Raw genomic sequence first — 22924 nt, 5'->3', positions numbered from 1 at the left:
ATTTATACGAATATGATACACTCTGATAGCTTTCAACAACGCTTCCTTACTATTAAACATCATACCCTTCTCCAATTCCCCTTCTTCGGTGTAAGTGGTATCAGAAGCCCAAGTCCTCTAGGAGTTGTCCTCATCATACTCGTCTAGAGGTGGACATAGGGTAAAAGGTGTAGGAGGAATGATTGCAGGAATGTTGCCTAGGGTCATGTCATTTGCTAGCGCATCCTCATCGACATCCACATCATCCTCAGAAGGATCGTCAATGAGCTCATTACTCTCATTTCCATCATTCCAAGGTCCCATCTCATCACTTTCTCTTAAGTTAACCATTGAGTTAATTGAAACTTGATTCAGAGGAGGTTGACAAAGAGTACAAGATGCGGAAGGAACAAAAGAATTTACAATTTCCTGAGTTGATATACACATAGGGGTAGGAGTAGGATTAGAAGCAACTACATTCCCTAAAGGTGCTTCTTCTACGTATAACTCCAAAGAGGGAATTTGGGTGGACTTTGAATGCTCCCACATAGCATCTATAGCCTCATCTTCCTCAACAGGAAATGCTAGCAATTCTCCAATCATGTCATATTTAAAGCTTATATTTACAGTACTTCTAGTGGGGTCCAATCCAATCTTAGAACATATAAAACGTTTGAATCAAATCCATGTTCGAGTTGCATACAAACAACCTACGTCTTCCCCCAATATAATGAACTTTGCCACTACTTTCTCGAATACAACCATTCCAAAAACATACTATAGTGAAACGAAATGATGCCAATTCTATATGAATACAAACAAAATCAACATCATCATCAACTTCATGCCCATACTAGTACATTATATTCATTTGATTATAATCTTTTTGGTCTACAAATTAATAAAGTCCATAATGTAACTAAGTTCATACATATATAATGCACATAAAATTCTAATAATAAATCAATTAATAAGTTCATAAATGATATTTCTAATACCAACATCAACATTTCTAATAATATATAATGTACATCAAATTCAACTAATTCAATATGCTCATCAACAACAATACTTTAAAAAACAACATAAAGCTATGAAAACAATTAAACATTACCTTGAATAGTTATGGATGATTAAGAAGAGTGTTGATTTAAGAACTAGTAACCTACATTTGACAAAATAACCAAACTTCATCAAAATCCTAAAAAACGATATATATTTACTCAAAAAAACGCATAAAAGTTTACCTTTGTGCAAGCTAGAGTATCCCAGATTAATTTTGAAGTGCCAAATTGAAAGAGGATTACAAGAATTGATGGACTGAAGCTAGTCTAATATTGATTTTGTAAGGAGAATGTCGAGTAGTATAAGATAGGATTTTGAGAATTGGGGAAAATGAGAATGGGAGGAGCTGCTGTGCATATTTGTGGAGCATGTTGATCGTAGTTATTAATTGCGAACAGGTCAAAAAAAGTCAAACAGCTGTTCGCAGCAGCTATTTTGTTTTTTTTGACCTGTTCGCAGCTACTAACTGCGAACAGCCTCAAACCACAAGTTTGGAAATTGCATGCTTACTTTTGAAAATAAGTTGAAACTTGTCTTATTTCATTCATTTTGTTGATAATTTATCTTATTCATTTCAAATTTTCCCAAATGCCATTGCAGTTGTTCTTATAGAAGTACTAATTTTGGGCTTTTAATTTGGCCCAAACACAACAACTCCAGAATCCAAAATCCTGCGTTTTCTACTTCTTTCCTTTCAAAATGGAGCAAGATTTCACAACTCCTCCATCTTCCTCCATTTACATTGTAATTCAGCACTCCAAATTCATTGGAAATAATTAAACACAAACTATCTCTCAAAACCCTAATTCCCTCTTTCAATTTTCCCTCAGTTGGATTATGGGGCAGCCTCAAAGTGAGACTGAAGATGGGAAAGTAGCAGAAGTTGAAGATGCTCAACTCGAAAATCCCGACAATGGAGGAAAAGGTGCAGAACAAGTAGAACCTGAAGAACTTGTAGAAGCGGATGTGGGTCCTGCTCCAGCTCCCCAACGTCGGCCCAAACGTCCTCTTCAGTTCGAACAAGCTTACCTCGATTCTCTCCCTTGCGCCAACATGTGTGTAAACCTTTCTTGATCTCTTTTACTGTATATAATCTTAATTTCACTAGTTCTTTTTGTTGCGATAATGATGAAGTGAGTTATTTCATGTTTGTTGAAATAAACATGGTTGTGCTAGTGTAAATTGTTACAGTAGATGTCGTTGTATTGAATTTGAATATTGATGTGTGAATCTGTAAACTGGTTATTTTAATTGGTTGTTTTGATGGTCAGAACCGAAAACCGGGCAATATTCCCAGTGTATTGATGTGTAAAATCATTAAATTGGTTATTTTACCTGAGTTTTGAACGGTTTGATTAGGTGTTTTGATGAGGAAAACTGAATAATGGGTGATAACATTGATTTAAAGGTGGGATCTTTTTATTGAACAGGTATGAGAAGAGTTATATGCATCGAGATGTGGTCACCCATGTTGCAGTATCTTGCGCGGATTTCTTCATAACGGGAAGTTGTGACGGTTAGTGAAATGTTCTTGAATTTTTTTTGATATGAAAGATGGGTGGATTATATATAAGGAGAAGAATCATGCTATAGCTGTAGAGAATGGAGAAGAATAATGCTATAGTTGTAGAGAATCGAGCCTTGTCTCTGTTGGAAAACATACCGCTTTCCCCTAGTAAGGTCTGAGGTTCAATTATTGTTGCCCCTCTTTAGTCATCCCCTTCCCTTAGCCTAGCTTATACTAAAAATACTGCCATAGTTGTACTGCATAAAAAGTATGTTTGTCAATTTTTGGCGGGGCTTTCTGTTGTTTATGTGCCCTAAAAATACTGCCATAGTTGTATTGCATAAAAAGTATGTTTGGCATTTTTTGGCAGGGCTTTCAGTTGTTTATGTGCCCTAACAAGAAAATTTTTGGGCTTTTCCAGGATTCATAAGTACAATAAAACACTAATATATTTGGTTAAAATTGATGATTACTGATTCATACAGGGGTGCCTTTAAAATTTCAGGCCCTCGTGCTAATTGTCTAAATCAAGCATTGCAACTTTTGGTGCATAAAAGTGTGTACCATAAGATTACCATGTTAACTCAAAACGCGTCAATCGTAAAAGTTCGGCATTGTATAATTAAATCAATCAATTATAAAAGTTCGGCATTGTATAATTAAATCAAAATTTTTGGCCCTCTTAGAATGTGAAGCACTCTGCTATTACTCAATTAATTCACCCTTATCGATGGCCTTGGAGTCTTAATTACAAAGGGATACAATGTACTTAGAAAGTGTCCAGGCTAAAGAAGAACACTAGAAGTAAATTTAATGGCAATCTCCAGAGAAGTAAGCGAGGGTTTTGGGAGGATTTTAACAACCTTATCTGTGAGAAGCAAAGAGATGGTTTTTGAGAAGATCAAAACAATATAGTAAAAAATTGATATATCATTCAAATTAATTAGTTGCAGATTCCATATACAAGTGGTGTTGACTAGAAGTCCTTATTGTTGATTGATGTCTTGTGCTGGGCATCTAAACTAAAAGTCTTGAATTCATCAAGGAGCCTAGACCAACGTTTTTTGGTACTCTCCAAAAGAATTAAGCAATGGTTTTGGGAGGATTTTTTCAACCTTATCTAAAAGAAGCAAAAATATGGCTTGGGAAGATCAAAACAATAATAGTAAAAATTGATATATCATTCAAATTAATTAGATGTACATTATACATACAAGTGGTGTTGACTAGAAGTCTAGATTGTTGATTGATGTCGTGTGTTGTGCATTTAAAATAAAAGTCTTGAATTCATCAAGGAGCCTAGACCAAAGTTTAATGACATGTTTTGCTAGATATAACTATGCCAAAAAAGTTCGAGATTTATGGATTCTTAGCAAGTGGAGCACACAAGGGGTGGATGTGGTGAATTCTCATGTAGAGAGTCAATCTTGCAATGGAACATCCACTACAGTGCCAAAACATTAATCTCAAAAGACTGGATTGACTACATGAACCAATAAATTATTTTTAGTGATCATTTGCACGGATTCTTCTTCTCTATTCATTTCAATTTTTACCATCTCAAATTGTAAGTCTAAATCCTCAATATCTCTTTTCACTCCTGCCCTCCAGTGGCAGTGATGCATCCAAACTTTACATTAAGTGGGTTCAAAAAGAGTCAAAGTTTAAGCAAACTTTAAGTCAATGTATGAACTAAATTGCCAATAAAAACAATATAGTAGCTTTTAATTTATTAAACCTTATATTTCGATAAAATTAAATATTAAATGATTCAAAAAATCAATTATGCATTTAAAATTTTCCTTAAAAAATTAGCCTTTTCCAAAAAGATCAAATTCCCTTACATTAGTACCATGTGAGCCAAACTTTGCTTGTAAATAATCGAAAAAGTTAACATGTTCCAATTTTAACTCACGAAGGTAGTCTAAATAAAGTACTTGCGTAGATAATCAAGATATAATTTCCAATTTAATAAAAAAATTTTAGTAGGATCAATATAATATTAAAAATTTTAAATTAATTATGTCACTATAAGCAATAAATAGAAAACCATTTTAATTTTTACAAGCAAATTTCAAAACTGTAAACTTAAATGGGGTCAAATGACCCCAAAAGGCATGACGTAGTAAACCTGATCCCTCCCTTATATCTTTGTTTCGAATACCCCCTTAAAGTATGCCTATTTATCCATTGAACCAATCGCATTTCCGATACTTCCATCTTCCTACTATGATCCTTTCTAAAAGCCTAATATTTTGATCCATATAGTAGTCATGATCTAATAGTTGTTTGATAAAATTTGCCCTTTAGCTTTAGAGGCACACCTCGATCATATAATATCTCAGTAGCTTAGTAGTTGCTCTCCTCTTTGCTGCACCACCCTTAATTCTATGGGTTACGTATTGTTGGATATCCCCATTGCTCTATGGACCCAAGTTATTTAAAACATCTACTTGGAGCAATTTTTCTCTCTTCCAACTTCATACTTTCTCCACTTATCTTATATGTGCTAAAGTGACACTTCATGTACTCCTTAATTATGATAATTTAATTTAAAACTTCGTGACGTCAACCCTTCTCTCCACTATCAACTTTAGCATTTGCCCTCTTGTTGTCTCATTAACCAAAACAATGTCATCCGCAAATAACATGCACCAAGGCATGTCTCTTTGAATGATCAAGTTATCTCATCTAGGATTACTGCAAAAAGAAAAAGGCGAGGGCCAAACCTTGATGAAGGCTAACTGTGATTGGAAAATCTTAGAAATAGGCAGTTGAAATTAGCAATTTGTAGAGAAATGTGGCAAAATAGAATAATTTGTATGAAACAATTACGAATGTAGTGAATGTAAATGCAAACTGATATTGATTGTAACCTAGAAAGATTGCAATACAATGTGATGGTTGTACAAGCATTTGAGAGACTTGTGGCTTTCCTAGAAATAAGTCAAAAACGAGTAAGTAACTCATCTAATTAGAGGTGGAGACTCGGCAGGGCTATACTAGGTAAGAAATTAGGTGTTTGGAATAAATATTCATAGTACAATTATCAATCATACAAAACGCAAAAAATAATGGAAAGTTTACCAAAATAAATGCAAAAACTAAATGATAATGTATGTAGCTTTATTCCTTTAAAATGATTGAGCTATAAAATATTATGTTAATAAGGATTCAGACTCAGTTTTTAGGGCTTACGAGTTGGGACGTGGTCTAATTAAATAGCTTAAATGACTAAATTATTAATATAAATTGTAATATATGGTATGATTGTATTAGAGTAGGATTAAGTGAAGTACAATCTTGTTAGCTTGTTGACTAGTAAAAACTTTTCATTCTAAAACGTTACCATCCAAACGAATATGTAAAACTATTTTAAGATAGAGATAAGACACTATTTAAACTAGGGCATATACTTGAATAGATTCAAATATGAATCAGACTCAATAAGTAATGTGTAATGTAACGTTGATAATATTCCATAATTTTAGAAAGGAAAATCAATGTGTAAAGTGTGCAGCTATCAAGTGACATCACTGGTTACTTCTACAAATATTTCTAGTGAATTCAAAAAATATATATAAAAGAATGTTGGAAAAAATTAGAATAATTAATCTCAAAAATCATTTACCACTTTTCGTAGACTTGTAAGAATTCATTGTAAAATAATTATAATAAGATATATGATACTTATTTTGACTTAAGACCCCAAATAGTCCCAAAAATTTAGGGCAAGTGCAGTAGCCCTTTTTACACACCAAGTTAGCCGGCAAAACATTTGGGTGTTCAGACGGTTTTACTCTTTGGTACGATATTACCTAGGCTTTAGAACCCCTTTGCGCCTCGGTGCTTCTATGCGGTTTATAAGTAAGGTTGCTCATTCATGATCTATGACACTGTTTATGAACTTATTAACTCTTTATATAGTTTTTTCTTATGCATGGTAGCAACTAAGTTGATGTGACATCTTATAGTTCTATTTGTGTATTCGATGATCAAAGTGAGAACATCATCCCTTGTAAATGACTTGCCCAATTGGTTATGGATTATTCACTCTCTACAATTTATAAATTTTCTTAGGCCATTTGAAGTTTTGGAAGAAGAAACCGATTGGTGTTGAGTTTGCAAAGCATTTTAGATCACATCTTGGGCCGATCGAAGGACTAGCTGTGAGTTAATTCGCTTTTAGCTTATTTGTTTGAGTCCTTTTATTGATTCTTTCATGACTTTGCATGTATTGGAAAATTTCCTATGCATATGCTGCTTCTTCCAATGCAAATGGTGATGTCTAAAGCAGATGCATGCAATGCTAACTTGCTTTAATCACTTATGGCTTCCATAATTCATTTACGTTTTTTTGGTTGATTGTTAGAGGTTGAGAAACAGGTTTTAACTTCTGGGGATGAATATTAGATTTTTGTTTTATTTCTTTAAGGGTTTGTCCTATTGTACTCCTTCCTATTTTAATCAAATGTTCGGTTTCCTCTTTTGGCATATTCACATCAAATGTCACATTTCCTAATTTGGTAACTTTTTTTTCCTTTATGTCTTTATGGATCAATTATTTACATAATTGCCATAAAATTATAACCTTTTCCCGTACTTTTTTGTTCACTTACTCCTCCCATGTGGTCCCTCCTCCCTTTTTCTTAAAATTGGTTCCGACACTAAATGAGACATTTGATTAGAATAGAGGGGAGTAATAATTTTAACTTATATGAACACATTTGAAATTTCTGAACTTATTGGCACTAATCTAAACCAATTTGGTACTGAAAATAGTAAAATAAGTTTGAAATAACAGAGTAACGAACTGTAACTCGCGTGTTTTTTGCCAAAGTTGAAATGTCTCGAGCATAACATTGACTGTAATGGTCTGATAAGTTATGGTTCCTGGGAATGTTAGTTCTGTATAGTCCTCAGCCATGACTTGTTCCAGTTTTGCAGGTCAGTGTTGATGGTTTGCTTTGTTGTACAATTTCCAATGATCAATCTGTGAAGGTGTATGATGTGGTGAACTTCGACATGATGGTCATGCTACGCTTACCATATATTCCAGGTGCTGTTGAGTGGGTTTACAAACTAGGAGATTTAAAAGCGAAGCTGGCGATTAGTGACCGTGATTCTTCATTTGTGTATATATATGATATCCGAGCTGGTACCAATGAACCCATCATTTCAAAAAAGGTATATTCTGTCTATATATATTAATATGCTCGCGATTGTTGAAGGAGGAGGTGACAGGAATTTTGGGGAAGAGGATGTGAATCAGCACTGGAGTACTAAAGAAAAAGAAGCAACCACCTTTTTTCCCTGAATGTATGTTTCTATTAGCTACTAACCTTTAATCATTTCTATTGCCAGATACACCAAGGACCAGTAAAAGTAATGAAGTACAACCCTGTGTTTGATGCTGTGATATCTTCAGATACTAGAGGAATACTTGAGTATTGGAATCCCGTCACACTCAAGTTTCCTGAGAGTGGGTATGTTTTTGTTTCTGTAATTTCCCTCCCCTCTTAGTTTTTAGAGGCACGAGGCGCAAAAGGTCTTTTTTTTCCGAGGCGAAGGCACGGGCTTTTTGTTTGTGAGGCGCACAATTTTAATAAAGGCTCCAATGTCAATTTTAAAATATATTTAATAGTCAAAACAACATGAAATTCATATCATTACAACATACAAGTAAGATGAACACTACTTTGGCACATAAAGTCATAAGACAATATAGTTTTGAGTTGATCTTATTCTCTTGAAAGATCCACAGGGAATGAAGATGCAACACGAGTTGATGAAATCATTGTTCAAATAAGGGGGCTTTTTCCTTTTTAAAATTCAAATAAACAACTACTTCTTTAAGGTAGTCTAGCTATCAAGGAAAGATAAGTATTTTAGTACTACACGGAAAATCAAACCAATACGAGAAACGAAAACAGAAACGAAAAATGTTAATTTTAAGTTTCAGTAACGTAGGAAACGAAATTTGATATTAAATGAAATATATTTTTTAGTTACTAAATAAAAAATGTTAGGCCTAAACTAAGAAAAGAAAAAGAAAGAATAAAGCGATCCAAGGGGACAAAGCAGTGTTGGTAGACTTGGACATATATACTTCCTCTAATTCACTATTATTGTTACTATTCATTGATATTATTCATTGATCACTCTTGCCGTGTATTTTATTCTTAATCTATTAGTAAAAACATAGTCAACTTGGATCTTTTTTTATTCGTTTCGATGTGAATTTTATTAACATCAACATTTTATAAATTTTAATCAAACACAGTTTAAGCTATTTATGGTTGAATATGTGCATTGATAAACGTGCAAAAACCAAATGAGACGCCACAATAATGAATAGGAAGGTGTATTATGTATGGTATAGTGACCCCATGTCCTCATGATGCCATTTTAAGGCTGGTAGCTTACAAGTTAGAACTGAAGAATTTGGATTTGTGATTGGATCTTAACCATGACAATATTGTGATTTGTGCCTTGAGAGTTAGTATTTAAGAATTGGTCATCCATTGTGTAGCTTAGGGATTCCTTGATCTCTTGTGGAAGAGGGGTTGGAGAAACAAAATTCGGAGAGCAGTGAATTTCTTCGGGTACAAAATGTCTCTCGATCCCCACTTTTCTGTTCATTAATGTGTCTGAAGACCAAAAGGGTAATTTATAGATTTCTGTTTTATGTATGTTCAAGTCATTGCAGAATGCATATAGTATGCAGTTAAGTGCAAATGTTGTCTTGCAGTCTTGTTTTTAAAAAAGATTCATCTGCTTTGATAGTTGTACCTGAAAGCTTTCATTCTGTGCTTGCAGGATTGATTTTGAAATGAGAGTTGATACAAATCTTTTTGAACTGTTGAAGTGCAAAACAACTGTCTCATCTATAGAGGTACTATCTGTCTTCAAATATTTCTAATGGTTAGCACAGCTTTATTGGTGTGATTTTGGTATCCATGCATGGTGTTACATGTGTTTTGCTTGTTTTGTGAAATATTGTAAGAAACGTGGTGTTTTCTTTGTTCCTTTATGCCTTTCTCACTAATTGTTAATGTTTTTTTTTAGGTGAGTCCTGATGGTACACAATTTTCTGTCACATCACCTGATCGCAGAATACGTGTATTTTGGTACAGGACGGGGAAATTGAGGCGAGTTTATGATGAATCCCTTGAGGTAGGGTTGGAATTGAAGAAGTTCGTACCTTGTAGATTTTGAATGTCTATTTTTGATCTGTATACCTGATTTCTTTACTGAGGTAGTGCTAATATCTTCATTAGGTTGCTCAAGATCTACAACGAAGTGACGTCCCTATGTACCATCTAGAGACCATTGATTTCGGAAGACGAATGGCTGTTGAAAAGCAAATTGAGCAAACAGAGGATGCACCTCAACCAAATGCAGTCTTTGATGAAAGCTCAAATTTTCTTATCTACGCTACACTCCTTGGTATTAAAGTATGTCTTTAATTTCACAGTTAGATGCATCCGTTGGTCATATTAGGCCGTGGATGAGAATATTTTCCATTTGAATATGTGGATGTTTCTCTGCCTGTTTTTTTAATATATTAATATTGGCGTTGTAGGTGGTAAATTTACACACTAATACAATAGCACGCATTCTTGGAAAGGTGGAAAGTAATGACAGGTTCTTGAGAATTGCGCTGTATCAAGGTGACCGCAGTAGTAAGAGAGTTAGAAAGATACCTGCAGCTGCTGCTAATGTTAATGAAAGCAAAGAGCCCTTAGTAGATCCGACGTTGCTATGTTGTGCATTCAAAAAACATAGATTATATTTGTTTAGGTATGTTATCATAGATTATATTTGTTTAGGTATGTTATCGATGCTTTTGGTTTGTTTTGTAGCGTTATTCTTGCCTGCCTTATTGCCTAGAGAGCTTGATGTTTGGTTTAGTGAAGTGTATATAAGCCAATTCTCATACTAGATATTTGTTGACTCAGTCGAAGGGAGCCAGAGGAGCCTGATGATGCCAGCAAAGGGCGAGATGTGTTTAATGAAAAACCCCCGGCCGATGAACTTTTGGCTGTCTCGGAATTAGGAAAAACTGCAACAACGTCACTGCCAGACAACGTGGTAACTTTTCTTTGCTTTGATTTCCAGTACAGTATCCTCCCTAAATAACTTTCAACTGCGTTTGCCCTTAAATTTCTCATGATTGGAACTTAGATAGTTTCCATTTTTCCTCAAATCCTGCATATTTAATGTGTATTGTTTGAGATCTGTAACTGAGTGGATAGATAACCTATGATCGTTGTTTGAGATAAAATGTTTTTTTCTTTTGCTTTAAATGACTTTGGAGCTTGTAATAGTTTTCAATCCTTTATTATCAATTCTTTTTTGTGGCTTATTATTCTGTCCTCTTTGTTTGTGAGGCAGATCCTACACACCACTATGGGAGACATTCACATGAAGCTCTATCCAGAAGAATGTCCGAAAACTGTGGAGAACTTCACCACACATTGTCGAAATGGATATTATGATAATCTGATTTTCCATCGTGTCATCAAAGGTTTCATGGTGCAGACAGGAGATCCACTTGGAGATGGAACCGGTGGCCAATCAATTTGGGGAAGGGAATTTGAGGATGAATTTCACAAGAGGTGCTCATGTTTTCTATAATTATTATCTCCAACTTCAATTAGATTTTGGTATTTATTGTTCAGGCGTGTGAAAACTTAAAACAGTTTTTCATTACCTTTTCTAATAACACTGGAATAGGGCTCATCAGTCAATTACATTAATGAAGAGTTGATTTTTAGGTTATCATTGCTTGCTTATTCTTGTCTCTCACTAGGAGTTGAATGAACTAGTCATTAGCTAAGATCTAGCTTGTGGCATGAGCTTGATTGTGAGTTTGAATCTCACTGAGCTGAAAATTTTAGTCTTGGTTCAAGCTTTAGAAACCTAGTGATTAGCTAGACTTTTGCCACAGTTTGAACTAAAATGTGCAGATTGATTTCTGTTACTTTCTTTTAGGGATTACTGAGTTCAGTCACCCTTTTGGATTTAATGAGGTTAATGAACCAGAAAATTTCTAATATGGAACTCCTCAACTGATTTTGTACCGTTAAATGTCAAACATCATTTCATGAATTTCAGTGTTACAGTTTATCAAGCCTGTTCACAAGCTGATCTATGCCTAGACAACCTTTTTAGTTCGTCAACATTCTTAAGCCGAGCCTAAAATCAAGTTGAGTTCATTCGACTAAAAGTTTTGACCAAATATAGACCTAGTCAAGCTTGAGTAGCTCGTGAGCCACCCTACTTCATACACCTATGTCCATTCTGCTTGAAGCATACTTTTGTAAGAACTTATTTCTATAGAATCCCATGGTTTGACTGCAAGTTCTGTTCACAGTTATTTCTTTTTGGGAACAGTAGATGTATGGGCTGCATCCTTTTCTCAAAATATGTGTTTAAGGTCAAAAAATACAGATTAAATACAAGAAAATTGATCTAGCATTGATTTAAATACTAGAAATTTATTGCATTTTTTATTTAAGTTACACTGTAGGTATTATAGAGCAACATGTTTTAGACAAGAGAATGGGCATAAGTCGCAAGTAATTTTTGATAGAGGTGCTATTCAAGGTAAAGTTTTCTTGAGATACAAAGGGACAGTTGCTTTGTGTCTTGAGTCTCAATGTCAAGGTTCATTGATAATTTGTACTGAAGTTGAAGGTTTAACTTTCAAATGCAACTATTTAAGATTTTATTGTCTTAATTGCCACGAAGAAAGAATTTGATTTTTGATTCCAAACAATGATCTGGTTTTATAAATTGTAAAATCTTCATCTTTGAGGAAGTTGATTGGTGCCTGTGTTCAATTGACCTAAGTATATATGCCATTCTGATTAAACAATGTGGTTATTATCCTGGCACTTTTTTGACATATCTTTTGCTTGGCTGTACAGTTTGCGGCATGACAGGCCCTTCACCGTTTCTATGGCAAATGCTGGCCCTTGTACTAATGGTTCACAATTTTTCATAACCACGGTAGCCACACCATGGCTTGATAACAAACACACTGTGTTTGGTAGGGTCATCAAAGGAATGGATGTTGTACAAGTATGGCTAATTTTCGTATTTTAGTAGTTTGACCAATCATTTCTTATCTTTATTACTTTCATCTTACGCAGATATCTTATATAATTTATTGAACTGTTATTTTGTTTCTTCTACAGGCCATAGAGAAAGTGAAAACTGACAAAACTGACAAGCCATACCAAGACGTCAAGATTCTCAACGTAACCGTACCCAAATCTTAGGAGACCATGTGTATTTGGATGGAGGCTGTTATTTGCTGCAAGTAGTCAGCACCAGGTATGATTGAGTGTCATCCACCTTGATATCGTAGGATGGTGTTAGCATGTGGTTATTTTATTTTACTGTTTCAAAGGGTAGCAAATTCTTACAACAGCATATGTGATGATAATTTTGGATATATCATAGTCACATAGCTTTTGGACCCGATAATTTCTGAATGTGAAAAAATGTTCAGTTTGTCGATCGATTTTTTCTTCTTTTTGTTTGTGGGGGGAAGGGGGGGTTGCTGCTGTTTTATTTTGATTGTGAACTAGCATCAGTGTCCAGTTATGATCGCAGAGATTAACAAACAAAGACGCTAACTACTTAAATTTTATATAGACCGAGAAGATTGTTTCTGCGTTGTTTGAATAAGATTATCCCTAGTGAAGTTACACTTTTATTGAATGTCATAAGCCTATTTGTCTATCCTTTAATCTGTGTGTTTCTGAAAATGTAACTTCATTTTGATTTTAGCCCCTTTTTATTATATGTATATGTATACATCGGCGTTTGACGATACTCGAGTTGAGGGGCTCTTTTCGATTACGACTTCCTCGTGACGAGGGTATTGGTCTCGACCTTCTTTCCCACCCTCCCTAGACCCTGCCTTGGGCGGGACTTATCGACATGACAACAACGACGACGATGATGATGATGAATATATCGGTGGTTATATTTGCTAAATGCCTTTAGACCAAAATAATGTGGCAATTCCTGTGTGGTAAACTGTAAAGAAAATGAGGATTTGCATTAGTGCTGAAATTCAGGAAAAAAAGTGGTTACACAAAATGTGATGAGAGCAGCTGTTGGCAGCTGTGAGGTTGTTGGTGCTCCCATTATTTTTGCGTTGATGAGTTATTGTTGTTTGTTTTTTTGTACCTTATCAGTTCATGAACACAATTATGAACTGATTTGATTATTTATGGGAGGCACAATACTGAAGCTACAACTTGTCCTCTTCCTCATCATCTTTAAATCTTGTTCCTTTGCTCAACATACACTGCTACAGAATAGCATCACCTACACATTGTGTCTCTTCTCGTGTAATGTAATTGTTTATGATCCGAAAGACGGGAACACACTACATGACTTCTATGAAACAAATTTACATTTATGTTCATCTTGGACGGATTATCATGTTTGAAGACGAGAATTTGTGTTCTTAGCCGGATACTCGTTTTCTGTGCAATTTGATGCTTCTTTCCTTCTCCTAGCGTGATACTCTCGTTTTTCTAGTCGATAACTTTGGAATGTCGAAAACTTATGACCGTTCTCCCCTTGCCTTTATCTCGTGTAGGATATGTGAGTGTCAATTACTTCGAACATAAGAAAAGTATGCGAGTGTCAACTAGTTTAGCTGGTAAAATATTGAGATAGTATGCGACTAAAATCAAAATATCATTGGTTTGGTGGCCCTTGTACATCATCAGTTCCAGTTCTAGCGTATCAATTTATTGCTTGTTATTCTATTACTTGACACGTGGTTAGCATTTCAAGGGTAGAATGAGAGTTACGTGAGCTAGAGTATTGTGAAGTACATCCTCAAAAAGGTGTGACCTAGTTTTTTTTTTTTTTTTTTTTTTTATTTGGTAAGATAAGAGCTTTTTTTGTACGAGACTAAAAAATCTATATATACTAATAATTTTCATTATTGAAATATTTAATCCACATATAAAACACATCTTACGGTAAGATAATCTCATATTAGAATTTATCTACGATAAAAGGCTTAATCAGAGGATCATTTTTGAGTTGGGGACTCTTTGGCCGCATCTTTCTTTATGGGTATGGGTTGTCTTTTTTCTTTTCTCCCCAGAGCCTATAAGCGTGATACACTGGGTAATGATAATAATGATGATGATGATGAAAAGGCTCAACCGAAACGGACCTTGCTTTTAACAACTGAATCCCTTTAACTTGCCAATTCTTGGGATGGACATGGGATCCGAATTCGGAATCTTCCGATTTTGATCAAAAATGAGAACTTTGTGCTTTTTCTTTGCTAATATTTTAGCTGAAGACATGGATTTAGGGTAAATGAAGTTGAACTAATTTCTTATTTAGAAAAAAAAAATAGATTAGCAATAGAATAGAGAATATTACGTAAGTATATGCCTTCCTATGTACGAATTAGTTAGTCATTATCTCACAGTATGGACTAATCTCAATCATCATCATTCATCATCACTAATGAAAATCTTGTATGCCATAAATGTTGTTGGGAAGGTCATAGGAATTGATCAATCTGGGGCTACAACGTTCTTATTGCGAAACATGACTCAAAAAAATCTCTGGGTTAATCACTCCCATATTTTATATTATTTTGCTCATCAAAAAATCTTACTATTATTTTTTCTCTAATTTGCGTCTATACATTTAACTTATTATTAGGTACTTGCCGTAAATTCTAAGAGACAGAGAGTATTATCTTTTCGGACGCACAGAAAACAAGTCAAAAAAAGGCCCATTTCATAATTCCTGTACGATCCAAGCAGACTCTTTCCGACAGAATCGGGAGATATAAAACAGCTATGTCCCAGGTTTGATATTTTCAGATATTGCTGCTCTACAAAAACTATAAAATTAAAATATGTTTCTGGACGGTAAAATGTGCTAAAATTACTAAAAAACTTAGGTCCAGGTTTGGTGTTGATCTAGTGTCGGTATGAAACTGTCGGTGTACTTGTTTAGTTATGGAATTGCACAATTAAAAAATGGTGTATTCCCCACCTCCATTAAAGAATCAAACTATCTGGGATAATTCTTGAACATACTAATGGATGGTTTGCTTTCGTAACAGAGTACGATTCCTCTTTATGGCTTTCTGAATCCTGTCAATTTTTATATTTTCAGATTGAGATCTATTTCAAAATTGACATTTTTGTTGTATTTTTGTCATATATATGACTACTATTTTGAACAATTGGTGACAAAGAGAGGGTAGATTATTATAAATATTTTGGTGAATTTACGGTCTGTTTAATTGTTGGTAATGAAATGACTTATAGGGCATGCTTGGATTTGATGTAAATATTTAAGGGGTGAAAAAAAGTCAAAGTAAGAAAATAAAGTTGATAAATGAGAACTTAGTGAAATTTGATCGTTGTAGAGGTGGAAGAATGGTTGTAAAGTGATGAAAAATGAAGAGAGTTTCTAATTTTGTAGGGTAAATATTTATCCTAGGGGAGGGTTAGAGAATGTATTACCTCCATGATAGGGAAAATTATCTTACTTTTCCTTCATTATTTTTATTTTATGTTCATTTTACTCTCTTAACAACTATTTCAACTACTTCAAATGCATCTCTATTTGCTTTCATTTTATTAGTTTGACTTTATTTTTCCCCTTAAATATTTACACCAATCCAAGCATGCCTATTGTTTGTTCATAATTGTATTTTCCCCCTTAAATTGTATTTTATTTTCATGGAACTTTAAACATAACAAAGTTTGTTTGTTCATAATTTTTCATTACCACCTAATAATTTATTTTTTAAATGGCAATGTATTAAAATAAATTTTGTAAAGAAAATAAGATGATTGAAAAAGAACAAGTATAACCATTAAAATTATTGAGAGATTTTTTTATTAAAATTGCACTAGCTTTTTGTTATTACTCTCACTATTTAATTTCAACTATCAAACGAGCTGTTAGCGTAAATCTTTTATTTATTGAGGTTAATACAAAATGAATTTGCGATAGGAAAGAATGACACAAACATTGAGGATTGTTGGTGATTTAGATTGTGTGGATGTTAGTATAGATAAAGATAATATGCACATAATAATTTATGAAAATAATGGGGATATTTTATATAAAGATATGCTAAAAGTTAAAAAAAAGGGGGCAAAATTAGAAAATGTTGTAAATTTGTAGGATGACTAGTTAATCTTTTGTACTTAATTAATATATTAATCTGTTTTACTAAATTAATATGGACTATTTAATAATGTTTAGTAAATAAAAGAATCTTAATCTCTACCATTGACTTTGAACTATATCTAGGATATTTGGTTTGCGGAAAATATTTGTTTTTGAAATTTTGTTTTTCTTGAATTCTAATTTCCAATAAATAATTTAGTTTGATAGAAAATTTTCAGGGTAAAGGAAGTGTTGGAGATGAAAGAGTGTAAAGAAATTGGTTTCCATTCAATTTTAAAGGAAAATATTTGCAAAGTGATTAAAATTGTTTTCCACCCAAGGTTTTCACTGTTAAACCAAACAAAAGATAACATGAGAATACTTTTTTCCGCCAAATTAAACACTTATTAAAGTGATTAATCACTAATTAATATTTTAATTAAAGTAAATATCATTTTTTTAAAAAATATTTCAAAATTGAATTTCACCTGATCCCTCCCCTACGCTCAGTTTACCCTCGATAAAAAAAATTGTATATTAAATTAGTGTGAGACAGGTTTGTTCCTTTTAGTCATGTCTTAGCAAGTTGCGCATTTGCTGTCTCACATGTTACATATATTTTGTCCTTTTTGTTACAGTTGCAAATCTTATTGTAGCTTCTGATTCCCTCAACTAATCCCTCTATGATTTCCTTCATAATCTTAATTAAATATAGTTTTATGTTATTTCTGTGTTCTTAGATCTTAATAAATCTGGTTTTAGAATCCTATGTTGTGTTTGTTTAAACATGGTGATCCCATCTTAAGCTTCCTAATTATTCTACTTCACATTTTACTTTAAAACACTCTGTTAGTTGCACATTTGCTTGCTACTTGCTTCTTCTATAAAGTAACTTTCTCCTCTTCTTTTGAAGTTAGATCGGGCTTTTCCATCAACTATTTCATACTTAGAGCTAAGCTAAGCTAAGCTAATAAGCTTTATGTATTAGGCATTGATCTAAATTGGTTATTCCATTGTCTCTTGCCATTGCCATCACTCTTGCTAGAAGTTCTCATATAACACGACACAAGACGCGAATGATATAACGAAATAGGATGATATAATTGAATTAGCGCAAAATGAAAAACCCACGTAAGTTATGAATTTGACATCGATTATGTTAGAGCATATAACAATCCTGAAGTTCAACTATTAGTTTAAGTTTTTGATTGAGTTGGTTATTTGATATGTTATTAGAAGTTAACGTGACAAATCATGGATTAGAATCTCAACCAACCCTCAAACTCAAATGAGATATTTAGCTTAAGTTTTTGGTTGAGTTAATTTCATGTTTCATATTTTGCTTTTACAATATGAATAAAAGAAATTAGATGTAACATGAAATCAAACACAAGTAGCTAATATCCTTGAAAAACCAGCTACTTAAATGGCGATGTAAACTCAAAAAACTCACAAGGAAACAGTAGATGTGGAGTAAATAGCAATGGATAGTGGATACTATCTGCTTAATTGTGTTGGTTTTGACATTTAATTACTTTTGTACTATACTTCTATTCATACAGGATGCCCACTTTAGTAAAACTACAGAAGAGCTTTTGTCAGAACCTCAGAATCACATCAATTACTCCTACTTGTCTAGATTCCAAATTTCTCGTGATTAACGGATCATAATTAATGTATCACCTTTAGTTTTAGCAACTATTTAGTACCTGTTTAATGTTTAATTCTGATTCTGTTTCAGCAACACATTTTTCAGTACAGTATACAGTAATACCTGAGCTGTGAACTCATAAACTCACACATGCATCTCCTATGAAGGATTTATTAACCTATGAAACGATCCACATTTTATGCGATCTTACATAAACCTGATGTATCATATGTAATTTGGTTATTGACTTATTTACAAGTCTGGTTAAGTTGGGTCAAACGAAGGATTGAATCAATTATAGAACAATTTGCTCACTTCTATTTATAATTAAAAAAGAAGGTTCAAATTACATTGTTAGAACGAGCTTCTAAGTTCTAATATCTTCCTTACTAAGAAGCTCTAGTAGTAGTAGTATTTTAGTCATAGATTTCACACATCTTGTTTGGCATACACAATAGAGTTAGTGCTTACTGCATAGTAATTACTACACTTACAGTAGCTTAAACCTGAGGTAGGTTTCATTTTACAAACTGCATTATCATCATCTATATTCTACACCACGCATAGTGGGGAGCAAAAAACCACACTACTAAAACTAATTGACAGATTACATGATTTTCTTGAGAAAGAAAAATGGGATTAATTATATTATTAAATTAATCACCCTTGATTAACGCCCATCAAGCATTGGACTGAGAGATTTGTAAGGACTCGGTGGTAAACTGCTCTTCCCAGATGCAGCCACCAGGCGTTGTACAAATGCCTCGATTCTTTCCCCGTTTGTCTCTTCTACTAGACGCTTACCCCCAAATGTCAACGATTCTACTCCCTTCTCCCTCAATAACTCCTCCATTGTTGTTGATCCTGATCCTCCTAGTCCATTTGCCTGCACGTTTTATAAAAACATTAGTATTTAGTCTTTGCATTTGCGTTACTATTCAAGAAAATGCAGAAAAGAGTACTTCAGTACAGTAGAGTTTGTAATTGAACAGGATACAAACAATGTGCTAAAATTAAATTTTTAATTAATACTTAATTTTCGTTTTCATATATTTTTTGGTTTAGGAAAAGTGTCGGCAAAATTATTTAAAACAGAAAAACCGTGAATTATGCTACTGCACAATTATTACATGTCGGTCTCTAATAAAAATTGCTGTCTCATCCAAATTTATGACTCAATGGTCCATTAGTCTATGATCATAAAAGCCTCTAATGAGAAGAAGAAAATCAAGTCTAGCATATAAAACATACATTTATTCCGAATTAATAATAAAAATGGCAAATAATGGTATACTATTTCCTTTTAATTAATCATAACCGTAAGATAAAATTACCTGAATACGAACGTAATCGTTACGATTCCAGCAAAATGCGTTCCCTAACATTTGATCAATCGTCTCAGAAACGCCGTCAATAGCAATATCAACAACACAAGCAGTTGAACATCCGACATTTTTGCTGCTCACATTCAATTTATTTGCGTTATTACTCATCCCGTTACCTAATGACAAAACAAGCAAATCTTCAACGCCGTTTACAGAGGGAAAATCAACTTTATTGTGGAGAACATGAGTAACTGCAGCTGCAGTTGGATTGTTCATGACTAAACCTCCATCAATACCAGAACACACCGTTTTCCCGTCAATTGATGTTAATTTAAACGGCTCAAACACCGAAGGTGTTGCCATGGCAGCGCGGCAAACTTTCCATAGCTCAAAGTCTAACGAAGACCATTTCGACGCGCTAGCAGCGGCGCTTGAGAAAACGAACGGTGCAGAAGTGTTGAGATCATAGCATGGAATAAGGATCGGTTTACAGGTATCCTTTAGCGTCATCGGCGATTTCCGCCCGTCGTTTTTCGAGAAAATCGCTTTAAGAACCTTCTCGAAGCTTTCACCGGAACACCGGCTAGTTTTCAGACGACTGAACATGCCAGAACGTTTCTGCTTAAACATCGCCGAGAAATTTCCGGCAAGAAATTTCTCCGCGTCTTTGGCAGTAAAAAGAGGCCTTCCAGAAGAGTCAGCAGCGGTTAGAAACGCGGCGAGAAGACCGCCGATACCAGTTCCGGCAACAATGTCGAAAAAATCAGCGATTCTTAAGTTATGATCGCCGGTTTTCAAATGAATCGCTTCTTCCAAATGAACTAAGAAAGTAAGCGCCACAGCAGCGGAAGTTCCGCCACCATCAATGCTTAGTATTCTAGTTTTCTTATTAGTAGCCATACTATTATTGTTATTGTTGGAAAGCCATTGCTGTTCGAGCTTGGAGAATATCTCCATTGTTAACTTACTTAGCTCCATTTCCATGGCTATTTTGAAGAGAGATAAAAAGGTTAGAAAGAGAAAAGGTGAGTGAGCGTCACGACTCACGATATTTGTGTTAGAAGGAGAAGGAAAATAAATATAGAATTCGGAGAGTGGAAGGGGTTTATATATACGGAGACCGAAGTTAACACAGTACTACTTCCATTAAAGGTAGACGTGCGTTTTTGCGTTTTTAATTTTTATTTTGATTTTACAATATTTTTATAAAAATAAAATAGAGTATTGTTTTTAGTGGCGTAGAAAAATAAATAAATAAAAAGATTAAGGGTGTATTTGTATACTTAATTGTATATTTGTAGGTAGTAGGTGGAAGTATGTGATGGGGTTTAACAATAAGCACAGTTGACAAAGTGAGTTGGGTGTCGTTGTCTGGATGGCAGCTTCTTACGTGTTTCTTTCTTTCAACTCTTAATGTTCCACATGTACATTTTGTGCTTCATGTATTTTTCCAACATTTAATTTGTACTACGTGGAGTACAAAAGTTTACCCCCATTTATTTAATAACACCATTTAACTTAGAGAGCAGAAAAATTTAAGGGATTTTATAAACTTTTTGATGTGAATATTTTTGTGGTAAAATAGTGATAAAAAATTTAATATTGGTAGATTTTAAATCTCTAGGTCCTAAATCGTTTCTCTTGAATAACACCATTTGACTTAGTGAGGACGAAAACTTAAGGGGTTTTCGTTAATTTTTGACGTTAGTACTTTTTATGAGTTAGTAATGGTAAAATAGTGATTAAAAATTAAAAATTAGTAGATTTTGAATCTCTAGTCTCTAATTAACAATATTTCAAAAAGGCATGTCACTAATTGAATTATGTTTGACCTATAAGTTATAAAGAGTTCAATATTTCAAAAAGGCATGTCACTAATTGAATTATGTTTGACCTATAAGTTATAAAGAGTTTATTAATATACAAGACTTTTATTTTCTAGAAACTCTAGACGGTCGAACTCCTTAAATAAACCCAAAATTATCCATAATTTAACTTAAAATGGTTCGTATGTTTTGATTGTTTTCTAGTTAATTGATGATGATACTATCCTAGAGGATGTAAAATTAGTACAACATTAAAATTAAAAAAAAATAAATAAATAAATAAACACTATAAATTAATGTTTAGTACACTCAAAGAGTACCATTGATTCGTAATTATTAGACTTACGAACAACCACCTCATATATATACTCGAACTTGCCAATAACTATCTTGAAGTATTAATGTATTATTGTGTTGTGAACATTTATATCATAGTTTCTCTTATTCACTATTATTATCCTATATGATTTACACATATTTGCAATGTACTATTCTAAATATCTTTAATTGTGTTTTAGTAATAATTAGATAGTGCCCATATGATATACGATTTTATCAAATTTTCCAACATAAATCACATTAATTTATATAAATTATTACAACTATTAATAACACATTTCAAAATCAAATTTAGCACAAAGTATGTAAAATTATTTTATAAATGTTTAAACAAAAAAATAGTTTTTTCCATGAAAATATAATTGACTTACATAAAAATAGCCACAACCTAAATAATGTTAGAATTAAGCATTGCATTTAAGTAAACAATTATATAAATAATAATAAAAAAATCCTAATAAAAGCATATTTATGTTTTAACCATTTTAAAACATCCAATACACTAAATAATACTCATTTAATAAATAAAATAAAAAAGATTTTATAAATAATTGAAAAAAAGAAATAATATACTGCTATATGATTTTCTAATATATTAAATGATGTGAGTAATAAAGTCAAAGATAAAAAAATTAGTCATAAAAACAATGATATCATCAATGAGTGTTGGGGGGGAATTTTTGTTGAGGTTATGATATATAGATTACAATAAGTTGATATATTGTAACGAATTAAACAACATCCACATCAATATATTTTAACGTGTAAATTAAGAATAAACCACAAATTATGATTGATAAATAGTATACAAAAAGCAAATTAGACAATAACAGTGAATAAGAAATTATCTTATAATTGTACAATTTTAATAAAATCATATAATTGATAAGAGGTATAGTGTTAGTGTCAAGGAATCAATACAATCAAAAGCTTAAACTTATGCTTATTATGTTATATATTCTAACATACCTCTTCACACGAGAGCCCTTTGGGCTTGAAGTGTGAATATAACACATGCCCTCCTTATATACCAGGCGCTAAA

General features: G+C 33.2%; 2 protein-coding genes across 3 annotated transcripts; one reads left to right on the top strand and one right to left on the bottom strand.

The window, feature by feature from the left end:
* The first annotated feature begins 1688 nt into the window (after positions 1 to 1688).
* LOC130812616 (peptidyl-prolyl cis-trans isomerase CYP71) lies at positions 1689 to 15703 on the top strand. 2 transcript variants are annotated; one of them, XR_009042079.1, is made up of 14 exons: positions 1689 to 2099; positions 2475 to 2560; positions 6632 to 6720; positions 7499 to 7738; positions 7916 to 8037; positions 9371 to 9446; positions 9620 to 9727; positions 9832 to 10008; positions 10137 to 10354; positions 10513 to 10645; positions 10949 to 11172; positions 12487 to 12640; positions 12757 to 12895; positions 15272 to 15703. XR_009042079.1 is itself a non-coding variant. In XM_057678143.1 (13 exons), exons 1-13 carry the CDS (start codon positions 1882 to 1884, stop codon positions 12838 to 12840), a joined length of 1929 nt encoding a protein of 642 aa, XP_057534126.1. In that variant the 5' UTR covers positions 1689 to 1881; the 3' UTR covers positions 12841 to 15212. The 2 variants fall into 2 exon arrangements, 1 of the variants encoding a protein (XP_057534126.1); XM_057678143.1 differs by lacking the exon at positions 15272 to 15703 and having other exon boundaries at positions 12757 to 15212.
* A 2984-nt stretch (positions 15704 to 18687) lies between these two features.
* LOC130812618 (probable inactive patatin-like protein 9) lies at positions 18688 to 20945 on the bottom strand. The gene is made up of 2 exons (XM_057678144.1): positions 19727 to 20945; positions 18688 to 19278 (listed from the first exon to the last, which is right to left on the bottom strand). The coding sequence occupies exons 1-2, from the start codon at positions 20699 to 20701 to the stop codon at positions 19063 to 19065; spliced, it is 1191 nt and encodes a 396-aa protein (XP_057534127.1). The 5' UTR covers positions 20702 to 20945; the 3' UTR covers positions 18688 to 19062.
* Positions 20946 to 22924: the final 1979 nt, after the last annotated feature.

The sequence above is a fragment of the Amaranthus tricolor genome, chromosome 5 (genome assembly GCF_026212465.1).
Source record: "Amaranthus tricolor cultivar Red isolate AtriRed21 chromosome 5, ASM2621246v1, whole genome shotgun sequence".
In the NCBI taxonomy this organism is placed as follows: domain Eukaryota; kingdom Viridiplantae; phylum Streptophyta; class Magnoliopsida; order Caryophyllales; family Amaranthaceae; genus Amaranthus; species Amaranthus tricolor.
The sequence above is the reverse complement of the archived record's forward strand: the minus strand, read 5'-3'. Positions and strand labels throughout refer to the sequence as shown.

Bases quoted from the DNA above. Each gene is read 5' to 3' on its own strand.
- LOC130812616 (XM_057678143.1), top strand. From the start codon at position 1,882: ATGGGGCAGCCTCAAAGTGAGACTGAAGATGGGAAAGTAGCAGAAGTT. The intron at 6,721-7,498 runs GTGAGTTAATTC...CCAGTTTTGCAG, and splicing joins GGCCGATCGAAGGACTAGCT to GTCAGTGTTGATGGTTTGCT. The intron at 7,739-7,915 runs GTATATTCTGTC...TTCTATTGCCAG, and splicing joins AACCCATCATTTCAAAAAAG to ATACACCAAGGACCAGTAAA.
- LOC130812618 (XM_057678144.1), bottom strand. From the start codon at position 20,701: ATGGAAATGGAGCTAAGTAAGTTAACAATGGAGATATTCTCCAAGCTC. The intron at 19,279-19,726 runs GTAATTTTATCT...TAAAACGTGCAG, and splicing joins ACGATTACGTTCGTATTCAG to GCAAATGGACTAGGAGGATC.